Source organism: Cupressus sempervirens, chromosome 11 (genome assembly GCF_028749045.1).
Source record: "Cupressus sempervirens isolate cs-2001-9-10 chromosome 11, ASM2874904v1, whole genome shotgun sequence".
NCBI classification, from domain to species: Eukaryota; Viridiplantae; Streptophyta; class Pinopsida; order Cupressales; family Cupressaceae; genus Cupressus; species Cupressus sempervirens.
In genome coordinates this window covers 681,323,754-681,336,615 of record NC_143128.1, presented here as the reverse complement: position 1 = coordinate 681,336,615, position 12,862 = coordinate 681,323,754, and the positions used below count along the sequence as shown (strand labels likewise).

At 40.7% G+C, this 12,862-nt stretch overlaps 1 protein-coding gene across 1 annotated transcript in view; it reads left to right on the top strand.

The window, feature by feature from the left end:
* LOC149531548 (uncharacterized) overlaps positions 1-12,862 on the top strand; it is a 97,513-nt gene that overhangs the window by 59,059 nt on the left and 25,592 nt on the right. The window contains exon 3 of the mRNA XM_089808358.1: positions 144-232. Coding sequence (XP_089664484.1) covers positions 144-232 — 89 coding nt within the window. The remainder of the gene's footprint in view (positions 1-143; positions 233-12,862) is intronic.

The following is a 12,862-nucleotide window of genomic DNA, read 5'->3' as shown; positions in this document are numbered from 1 at the left end:
TCTATATTGTGCACGTTGGTCTTTCTATTTTGATTTTGCTTTTGGTGGCTGTAATGTTTGTTATTTCTGTTCATCTGGTCTGTTTGTTATTTATGTTCATCGGTGATTTTGGTTTTGAGTGCTGGTCTGTGTTTTTTTGGTAGCAAAGGATTCTGCAGAGGCAGGGCAGAGAAAGGAGCAGCAGCGGACGAAGGTCAAATTAGTTCTTCATTCAGAACCTTTCTTCTTCCAGGTAAGCTAATTGTCAAATACATTTTCATAAACATTGGAAAATTGTAGACATCTGAAACTTTTTCTAATTTTTCAAGCTTTCATTATAGTTTGAAAATTCGATGCCTTCATAATTCTCATTAATTGTCTTTATATTGTATGGTTTGAAGTGATTTTGGTGTTAGGTTCAGTTTAATTTGTCTATTTAGGGTTCTGAAAGGGAAGTTTGTAATATAAGACAATTGTTAGTTGTCTTTTTCAGGGTTCTGAAAGGGAAGTTTGTAATGCAAGGCAATTGTTAGTTGTCTTTTTCAAAGAATGTCTCCGGATTGTTTTCAATCTCTGGTAGTGGAGCATATGTTTGGAAAAAATATTTAGCCAACAAATACTAGGTTTTGGGGGATTAGTATTATGGGGCATATAGATCAGAAATCGATGGTTGTTCAATGCTTCGAATTTGTTGACTCTTTAACCCCTAACCTTTTCCAACTTACAAAAATACCCTAACCCTGGCCTATGGTTATTGATACTAGTTGCATTTACTGTATGCATTGTGGTTGTGATCGATAGGCCAACTATAACTATGAGAAGGGTTTGAATCTCTCTCCCCTAAGTGTATAAAGCCCAATCCCACTATACAACTGCCCCATCAGACATGATTCAACACCTGGGTTTTACACAGGTCTGCCAATTCCTCATAACTGTCACCCTGAAATCATGTATTCACAGGTTAGGCCATCCACTTAATCGATTCAATCACTGTCAAATTACAGTCACAGAACCTTCAATCTACCAGTTTGTATGGAATTCCCACGGGGAAAAGTGCCCAATAGATTATCACAGCATTTGTTACCATAAGTGAACAGATTCCCCAGCCTCAAAGCGTTATAGTTTGCATGCATTTGTTTCAGAACAGATTCCCCTAACTAAAAGAAAATTTCCTCTTCATAGTCTTCTTCATGTGAATGGATCACAATATAAACGTGTGCATTTGGAATGAATTTGGCCATTCTCTGTATTCACTGCAAATTAGAGAAAGACTACTCTGCCTTTCGGCTTCAAAACTAGAAAGCTTTTTCATTGTTTACCTTGTTGACTCGAATTATATTCTTGATGTTCAATATTCAACCTGCTCTTCATAATAATTCATTATTATTATCATTCAACTCGCATATCGCTGTAAAGACTGTATTTTATTCTAAAGATAAGTTATAGCTCTGAAATTTCTCAACGTGTGGGTTTCAAGCTCAATAATTATGTATGTATTCCACGGGACATGAACCTTTCAAAGATTTAAACATATTTTGTCTATTGTGATCACCGATTGTCTAAATTTACAATAACAAATTATTCTTACAGTCTTCCAGTGGTTGAGGCTTTCGGTTCTGCCTCTTGGTCTGCTTTAATTTTCACTTTGTATCTCACTATCTAACATTTTATCTTGTGATTGTGTAATAAGATCGTCCTATAATTTTGCAATGGTATTGTATCCCTATTTCTTTTGATCCAAATGACCCAAATGAACTCTGCTTTGAAATGTCCATAGCTTTCCCCAGAATACCTCTTTGTGAAGTATTATTTTGTGCGTGATAAAGAGATTGTGATGGGAGTCAAAAGAGGCATTCTACTACTAATAAGATAATAGTAGTCAAATTTCTCTAAGAAAAGCCCATTTCATGGACATGAGCCTGAAACCTCCTTCCCTGATTTGGCTGGAGCGGCTGTTGATTATCCGTCTGAGATTTTCGAAAATTTAGGGAACTCCAACAGCTACGCAGGCTTCTGTCTGCCTCTTCAAATCGCTGGTGGCGGAAGGTCGGAGCATCATAACATATTTGTTGCAATTACAATGTTGTTTCTAATTCTACTTCTACATAAAGAATTTCATGTCTTAATCACACTTATATATCTTATATATCTTATTCAGTTTCGTCTGTCTGAAGAAAGCATTCAACTCGCATATCGCTTTCCATTATTGGGGCATTCTTGGATTCATCGTCCTTGGGCTTCGACTTATTCAATTTCCTGTTAGATGGGGTATCAATTTCTTGGAACTGAAATGCTTTGTGAGCATAGAACCACACAGCGAAATGTCGAATTACCTCTCTGCTCAACATTGATCTTAGGATTTCATCGGACACTCCTGCCATCATTTACGAGCCTATTGCCAACATGTTGTCGAACATATGGCGCACCTCCTTCATACACCTTTGATCATGGTCTCAATCGATTGCCGTCGTGTTCTTGGAGCTTGATGATTTTATTGATATATTTTTAGCTGTTATGAGTGCATATGCCAGGATTGGGAAAATCCCATCATATCGAAGTGATTGACCTTGCTCTGCACAAATGCATTGTAGCATCCTCTATTCATTCAAACATCCACATCGAGTTTGGCTTCACAAACATCACAGTCACTTCGTACAAATCATATGCACAGTGATGTTCATACCTTCAATATCAGATAGATTCTTCAATCATTGACGAGCCTAATGCCGAATTACTTCTCTGCCACTCCTACCATCATACCTTCAATTCGTCATGGGTTCTTGAGACTTTCTGCGTTTGTCTGCGTTTGTGGAACTTCAATGGGCCCTTGATCAATTGGAATTTAAGAGTATAATGTGTTGTTTAATCATAACACTGAGCGGAGAAGATAGTTGAGTTTAACCCTAGATGATATTACCAATGGAGGACCAAATACATAGGTTAAACTAAGGTTCAAAGTAAAAGATTACAAAATTTGTAGTTGAAGTCAAGTTGTGCTAGTGTTAACCAAGTGAACAGTAGAATCCAAGCAAATATAGTGTTGACCAAACACTAATAAAGAAAGAGTATCAGAAAAGTTAGACCAAACAAAGTCAATGTAAGTCGAGCAAGATAGTAAGTGAAGACTGAGTTCTCTAGTGATGACCAAGGTTGATGATAAATGTTTTGGCTGAGTGTTAGGATTTGTTATTTTGTGAAGGAATTGAGATTCCTAGCCCACATAGTTTTATTGATTAGCGAACTAGAGTAGAAGGCTGAGAAGAAGGAGAAGAGTAGAAGTGAAAAGTGATTGCCTGAAGGATTTTCTAAGAAGATCAGAGGCAATGATGGAGTTTAGTCAATGAATTAGTAGATGGGATTTATTGTGATTTGTATTTGCAATGTGAGTTGTATTTATCAAACCAACCTATTGTTACTTTTAAACCATTGTATCAATTGAAATCCTTTAATCAAGGTTGACCTAACAATCATTTGTAAATCTTATAATTAAGGTGACATTCTAATGGAATGTTCTCAAGTCCTCTAACAAGGTCACTCCTAACAGGATGATTAAAGCCATTAATAGGGACACACTTAACAGTGTGTATTGTAGCCTTTAGTAGGTTGACTCCTAACATAGCTCACTTTAGAAGAGTGAAAAATTGGTAGCATGTTACTAGTGGCTTTACCCAAATTGGGTTTCCATGTTAAATTCTAGTGTCTTACTTGTGTGGATGTTATTTGAGATGTTTTTCTATTTAATGTTTTACATTCTACAAGTTAGTTATTATTGAGATAGTGGATGGAAAGTTTATGTTACTGATAAGTTACTATAGAGACTAAGCTATTTAATGATTAGACCTAAGTTGTTTGAAGAGTTCAAAAGTTGAATTGGTACATCTAGACCTGAGAATAACTGATCCCCCCCTCAGTTATTCTAAATCATTCTAACATGAATTGGAAAGGGAAACCACGAAGAGGATCCCTACTACTGTCAGTCTCCCTACAGTAAAAATATACAAAAGAAAGGAAATAGAAAAGGAGGAGAAGAAGTCTCCAACCCCACCGAAGGAAGAAGAGTCTGAGGAGAAGACAAAGATAGAAAGTCTCAAATCACTAAAGAAGGTAAGAAGCTTACTTTCAAGAACATACTAGATGATATTAAGCATAATGTCAACTATCCTACCCCAAAAAATAGATTTTCAAAATTTAACAAGGTAAATAAGGATAAAATTGTAAATGCTGTATTTTTTAGTATGAGAATATTCAATAGTACACCAAAAACCACCAAGCCTCTAGTACCCTATGAGTTGGACACAATAATTAGTGAAAAATGGACAAATGTAATCCTTAAGTGTAAGGGCATGTTAGATGATCCTTTAGTAAATATAAGGCCTAACATGGATGATAATGAAAGAAAAAGACTGGTAGACTCATGCAAGAAGGATTTTGACATGCCAGTCAATGTAGACTTAGTAACCATGTGCCTAAGAAAAGAAGCAATTCAACATGCTTAGAAGTTTTGGAAAAAACTTTATAGTCAGGAAGACTTAAGCTTGAAGAAGAACATGATCCAAAAAAAGTACCATGGGAAACGATAGGTAAAATTGCATCAACCAAGTCAAAAAAATCTTAGGGTTCACATAAGGAGATAATAGAATAGACCACTGCACCAACTAAGAAAAAAATTTGATAGAAGGACAGGATGGTGTGCCAGAAGATCTATATATGGGCGACATCTTCACTCTAATCATGCCCTATACCCTTCCTTTCTTTATTTAGTTAAGGGGGATTCCTTCCCGCTCTACCTGCATGTATTACCCATGCATGGAGATTCAATCCAAGGACCCCCCTGGGTATGTGCAAGATCATGGTGTACCAAACTATGGCCTTAAGTGGCAGTGAAAAATCAACAAATCAGGTTTATGTCAACTTGACACATAATTTTGAAGTGGTTATGGACTTTATATCAAAAAGTTGTAAGAAAATAATTTGTAGAAAATTGAATGTAGTTTCTAAACTACTAGGCCTTATCAGGAGAAAAAAATAATTGATTGGTCAAAAGTTTGAATTTTAATGCAGTACTAAAAAAATTTCAGGGCGAAAATAAAAAGTAGGTGTATGTCTGACCACCTTAATCAAAATCAAATCATAATATTATTTTAATATAATTATAGATATGAAAACTAGACTCATGCCCGGATGTGACGCATATTTTTTGATATTTTTATTCCAAATAAATAATTAAATATGAATTTTCTACCAAAAAATTTTTGGATTAAAAAAAGTCCTGTGTCTGACCACCCTAACTAATAGAAAATTTGATCAAATTTTTCTTTTTTTATTTTTTTCTTATACTAGGCGAAGTATAGAATGTGACACAACTTTTAGATTTAAAAAATGTTATACCGTTTGAAAGTTATAGCTATTTTTCATTCAGTATGTCAATCAGTACTTTACAATAATCTTCATTGATAATTAACTAATAAATACTTATCGAACTCAGAATTTGACAGAAATTATATTGATGGAATCTAGAGAGCGATATTAAAAAACCCATTTCATTTCATTCAATTTCGATCAAAATAACATTGGCAGACGGCTACCCGAAGTCTGAGTATCACTAAAACTCTCTATAAACACGTCTTTGGGGTTGACCGGGCAGGCTTGGTAAATACCAAGCCTGATCGGATATCCGATTTGACATTGGATATCCGATATGGCTCGGTAGTCAAATTCCAAAAATCTTCAAATTTTGGAGGGAAATTCGATTTAAACGTTCTAGTTTTTTATTTTTAAATTATTTCACTTATATTAATATGTAAAGGCATATTTTAATATATTATATATATATATAATAACGTAATGTAAACATACAAGATATAATCTAGTAATATATAATAATATCTTATGTTAATCTTATTACAATCTATAAATATAATATATATTATTATTATTTTTACTAAATATAATAACGTAATTTATATATATATAAAATACGTATTATATATTATTATATTAATATGTATGTTATTAATATATACAATAACGTAATATTTTCATTAAATGTAATATGTATAATAATATAATATTTATATAACAACGTAATATTTTTATTAAATATAATATATATTATAAATATTATTATATTAATATGTATGTTATTAATATATTTATATAATAACGTAATATTTTCATTAAATATAATAATGTAATATGTATATGTATATATATATATATTATTATATTGATATGTATATTATTAATATATATGTATATTATTAATATGTATATTATTAATATATAAGAGTCAAAGGGAGTCATAGGGTGACCTATAACCCTCTTTGACCCATTAAACGACGATATATGTCTCTAGGGGTCCTAGGACCCCTAGGGACATATGTCGTCCTTTAATGGGTCAAAGGGGGTCCCTTTGACCCATTAAATGACGACATATGTCCCTAGGACCCCCAGGGACATAGCCAAATCGTTCATATCGGTCACCCTATGACCCCCTTTGACCCATTAAACGACGACATATGTCTCTAGGGGTCCTAGGACCCCTAGGGACATATGTCATCGTTTAATGGGTCAAAGAGGGTCATAGGTCACCCTATGACCCCCTTTGACCCATAATACTCAGTCATCGTTTAATGGGTCAAAGAGGGTCATAGGTCACCCTATGACCCCCTTTGACCCATAGTACTCATTCGAATATGTCCCTAGGGGTCCTAGGACCCCTAGGGACATAGTTGAATCGTTCATATGGGTCAAAGGGGGTCATAGGGTGACCTATGACCCCCTTTGACCCATTAAATGACGACATATGTCCCTAGGGGTCCAAAGAACCCCAGGGACATAGTCGAATCATTCATATGGGTCAAAGGGGGTCATAGGGTGACCTATGACCCCCTTTGACCCATTAAACGACGACATATATCCCTAGGGGTCCTAGGACCTCTAGGGACATATTCGAATGGGTAATATAGGTCAAAGGGGGTCATAGGGTGACCTATGACCCCCTTTGACCCATTAAACGACGACATATGTCCCTAGGGGTCCTAGGACCCCTAGGGACATATTCCAATCGTTCATATGGGTCAAAAGGGGCCATAGGGTGACCTATGACCCTCTTTGACCCATTAAACGACGATATATGTCCGTAGGGGTCCTAGGACCCCTAGGGACATATTCGAATGGGTAATATGGGTCAAAGGGGGTCATAGGGTGACCTATGACCCTTTCTGACTAATTAAACGACGACATATTTCTCTAGGGGTCCTTGGACCCTTAGGGACATATTCGAATTGTTCATATGGGTCAAAGGGGGTCATAGGGTGACCTATGACCCTCTTTGACCCATTAAACGACGACATATGTCCCTAGGGGTCCTAGGACCCCTAGGGACATATTCGAATGGGTAATATGGGTCAAATGGGGTTATAGGGTAACCTATGACCCTCTTTGACCCATTAAACGATGACATATGTCTCTAGAGGTCCTAGGACCCCTAGGGACATATTCGAATCGTTCATATGGGTCAAGGTCATAGGGTGACCTATGACCCTCTTGACCCATTAAACGACGATATATGTCTCTAGGGGTCCTAGGACCCCTAGGGACATATTCAAATGGGTAATATGGGTCAAAGGGGGTCATAGGTCACCCTATGACCCTCTTTGACCCATTAAACGACGACATATGTCACTAGGGGTCCTCGGACCCCAAGGGACATATTCGAATGGGTAATATGCGTCAAAGGGGGTCATAGGGTGACCTATGACCCTCTTTGACCCATTAAATGACGACATATGTCCCTAGGGGTCCTAGGACCCTAGGGACATATTCGAATCGTTCATATGGGTCAAAGGGGGTCATAGGGTGACCTATGACCCCCTTTGACTCATAAAACGACGACATATGTCCCTAGGGGTCCTAGGACCCCTAGGGACATATTTGAATCGTTCATATGAGTCAAAGGGGGTCGTAGGGTGACCTATGACCCCCTTTGACCCATTAAACGACGACATATGTCCTTAGGGGTCCTAGGACCCCTAGGGACATATTCGAATGGGTAATATGGGTCAAATGGGGTCATAGGGTAACCTATGACCCTCTTTGACCCATTAAATGACGACATATGTCTCTAGGGGTCCTAGGACCCCTAGGGACATATTCAAATCGTTCATATGGGTCAAAGGGGGTCATAGGGTGACCTATGACCCTCTTGACCCATTAAATGACGATATATGTCTCTAGGGGTCCTAGGACCCCTAGGGACATATTCGAATGGGTAATATGGGTCAAAGGGGGTCATAGGGTGACCTATGACCCTCTTTGACCCATTAAACGACGACATATGTCCCTAGGGGTTCTAGGACCCCTAGGGACATATTCGAATGGGTAATATGGGTCAAAGGGGGTCATAAGGTGACCTATGACCCTCTTTGACCCATTAAACGAAGACATATGTCCCTAGGGGTCCTAGGACCCTAGGGACATATTCGAATGGTTCATATGGGTCAAAGGGGGTCATAGGGTGACCTATGACCCCCTTTGACCCATTAAACGATGACATATGTCCCTAGGGGTCCTAGGACCGCTAGGGACATATTTGAATCGTTCATATGAGTCAAAGGGGGTCATAGGGTGACCTATGACCCCCTTTGACCCATTAAACGACGACATATGTCCCTAGGGGTCCTAGGACCCTAGGGACATATTCGAATGGTTTATATGGGTCAAAAGGGGTCATAGGGTGACCTATGACCCCCTTTGACCCATTAAACGACGACATATGTCCCTAGGGGTCCTAGGACCCCTAGGGACATATTTGAATCGTTCATATGAGTCAAAGGGGGTCATAGGGTGACCTATGACCCCCTTTGACCCATTAAACAACGACATATGTCCCTAGGCGTCCTAGGACCCCTAGGGACATATTCAAATGGGTAATATGGGTCAAATGGGGTCATATGGGGTGACCTATGACCCTCTTTGACCCATTAAACGACGACATATGTCTCTAAGGGTCCTAGGACCCCTAGGGACATATTCGAATCGTTCATATGGGTCAAAGGGGGTCATAGGGTGACCTATGACCCTCTTGACCCATTAAACGATGATATATGTCTCTAAGGGTCCTCGGACCCCTAGGGACATATTCAAATGTGTAATATGGGTCAAAGGGGGTCATAGGGTGACCTATTACCCTCTTTGACCCATTAAACGACGACATATGTCCCTAGGGGTCCTAGGACCCCTAGGGACATATTCCAATCGTTCATATGTGTCAAAGGGGGTCATAGGGTGACCTATGATCCTCTTTGACCCATTAAACGACGATATATGTCTCTAGGGGTCCTAGGACCCCTAGGGACATATTCGAATGGGTAATATGGGTCAAAGGGGGTCATAGGGTGACCTATGATCCTCTCAGACTCATTAAACGACGTCATATTTCTCTAGGGGTCCTTGGACCCCTAGGGACATATTTGAATTGTTCATATGGGTCAAAGTGGGTCATAGGGTGACCTATGACTCCCTTTGACCCATTAAACGACGACATATGTCCCTAGGGGTCCTAGGACCCCTAAGGACATATTCGAATGAGTAATATGGGTCAAATGGGGTCATAGGGTAACCTATGACCCTCTTTGACCCATTAAACGACGACATATGTCCTTAGGGGTCCTCAGACCCCTAGGGACATATTCGAATCGTTCATATGGGTCAAAAGGGGTCATAGGGTGACCTATGACCCTCTTTGACCCATTAAATGACGACGTATGTCCCTAAGGGTCCTAGGACCCCTAGCGACATATTCGAATCGTACATATGGGTCAAAGGGGGTCATAGGGTGACCTATGACCCCCTTTGACCCATTAAACGATGACATATGTCTCTAGGGGTCCTAGGACCCCTAGGGACATATTTGAATGGGTATTATGGGTCAAAGGGGGTCTCTTTGACCCATTAAACGACGACATATGTCCCTAAGGGTCCTTGGACCCCAAGAGACATATTTGAATGGGTAATATGGGTCAAAGGGGGTCATAGGGTGACTTATGACCCTCTTTGACCCATTAAACGACGACATATGTCCCTAGGGGTCCTAGGACCTTAGGGACATTCAAATTGTTCATATGGGTCAAAGGGGGTCATAGGGTGACCTATGACCCCCTTTGACCCATTAAATGACGACATATGTCCCTAGGGGTCCTAGGACCCTTAGGGACATATTCAAATGGGTAATATGGGTCAAATGGGTTCATAGGGTAACCTATGACCCTCTTTGACCCATTAAACGATGACATATGTCTCTAGAGGTCCTAGGACCCCTAGGGACATATTCGAATTGTTCATATGGGTCAAAGGGGGTCATAGGGTGACCTATGACCCTCTTGACCCATTAAATGACGATATATGTCTCTAGGGGTCCTAGGACCCCTAGGGACATATTCGAATGGGTAATATGGGTCAAAGGGGGTCATAGGGTGACCTATGACCCTCTTTGACCCATTAAACGATGACATGTCCCTAGGGGTCCTAGGACCCTAGGGACATATTCGAATCGTTCATATGGGTCAAAGGGGGTCATAGGGTGACCTATGACCCCCTTTGACTCATTAAACGACGACATATGTCCCTAGGGGTCCTAGGACCCCTAGGGACATATTTGAATCGTTCATATGAGTCAAAGGGGGTCGTAGGGTGACCTATGACCCCCTTTGACCCATTAAACGACGACATATGTCCCTAGGGGTCCTAGGACCCCTAGGGACATATTCGAATGGGTAATATGGGTCAAAGGGGGTCATAGGGTGACCTATGACCCTCTTTGACCCATTAAACGAAGTCATATGTCCCTAGGGGTCCTAGGACCCTAGGGACATATTCGAATGGTTCATATGGGTCAAAGGGGGTCATAGGGTGACCTGTGACCCCCTTTGACCCATTAAACGACGACATATGTCCCTAGGGGTCCTAGGACCCCTAGGGACATATTTGAATCGTTCATATGAGTCAAAGCGGGTCATAGGGTGACCTATGACCCCCTTTGACCCATTAAACGACGACATATGTCCCTAGGGGTCCTAGGACCCTAGGGACATATTGGAATGGTTCATATGGGTCAAAGGGGGTCATAGGGTGACCTATGACCCCCTTTGACCCATTAAACGACGACATATGTCCCTAGGGGTCCTAGGACCCCTAGGGACATATTTGAATCGTTCATATGAGTCAAAGGGGGTCATAGGGTGACCTATGACCCCCTTTGACCCATTAAACGACGACATATGTCCTTAGGGGTCCTAGGACCCCTAGGGACATATTTGAATGGGTAATATGGGTCAAATGGGGTCATAGGGTAACCTATGACCCTCTTTGACCTATTAAACGACGACATATTTCTCTAGGGGTCCTAGGACCCCTAGGGACATATTCGAATAGTTCATATGGGTCAAATGGGGTCATAGGTCACCCTATGACCCTCTTGAGCCATTAAACGATGATATATGTCTCTAGTGGTCCTCGGACCCCTAGGGACATATTCGAATGGGTAATATGGGTCAAAGGGGGTCATAGGGTGACCTATGACCCTCTTTGACCCATTAAACGACGACATATGTCTGTAGGGGTCCTCGGACCCCTAGAGACATATTCGAATGGGTAATATGGGTCAAAGGGGGTCATAGGGTGACCTATGACCCTCTTTGACCCATTAAACGACGACATATGTCCCTAAGGGTCCTAGGACCCTTAGGGACATATTCGAATGGGTAATATGGGTCAAATGGGGTCATAGGGTAACCTATGACCCTCTTTGACCCATTAAACGATGACATATGTCTCTAGGGGTCCTAGGACCCTAGGGACATATTCAAATCGTTCATATGGGTCAAAGGGGGTCATAGGGTGACCTATGACCCCCTTTGACTCATTAAACGACGACATATGTCCCTAGGGGTCCTAGGACCCCTAGGGACATATTTGAATCGTTCATATGAGTCAAAGGGGGTCATAGGGTGACCTATGACCCCCTTTGACCCATTAAATGACGACATATGTCCCTAGGGGTCCTAGGACCCCTAGGGACATATTCGAATGGGTAATATGGGTCAAATGGGGTCATAGGCTAACCTATGACCCTCTTTGACCCATTAAATGACGACATATGTCTCTAGGGGTCCTAGGGCCCCTAGGGACATATTCGAATCGTTCATATGGGTCAAAGGTTGTCATAGGGTGATGTATGACCCTCTTGACCCATTAAACGACGATATATTTCTCTAGGGGTCCTAGGACCCCTAGGGACATATTCGAATGGGTAATATGGGTCAAAGGGACCGAGACATATTCGAATGGGTAATATGGGTCAAAGGGGGTCATAGGGTGACTTATGACCCTCTTTGACCCATTAAACGAAGACATATGTCCCTAGGGGTCTTAAGACCCTAGGGACATATTCAAATGGTTCATATGGGTCAAAGGGGGTCATAGGGTGACCTATGACCCCCTTTGACCCATTAAACGTCGACATATGTCCCTAGGGGTCCTAGGACCCCTAGCGACATATTTGAATCGTTCATATGAGTCAAAGGGGGTCATAGGGTGACCTATGACCCCCTTTGACCCATTAAACGATGACATATGTCCCTAGGGGTCCTAGGACCCTAGGGACATATTCGAATGGTTCATATGGGTCAAAGGGGGTCATAGGGTGACCTATGACCCCATTTGACCCATTAAACGACGACATATGTCCCTAGGGGTCCTAGGACCCCTAGGGACATATTTGAATCGTTCATATGAGTCAAAGGGGGTCATAGGGTGACCTATGACCCCCTTTGACCCATTTAACGACGACATATGTCCCTAGGGGTCCATATTCGAATGGGTA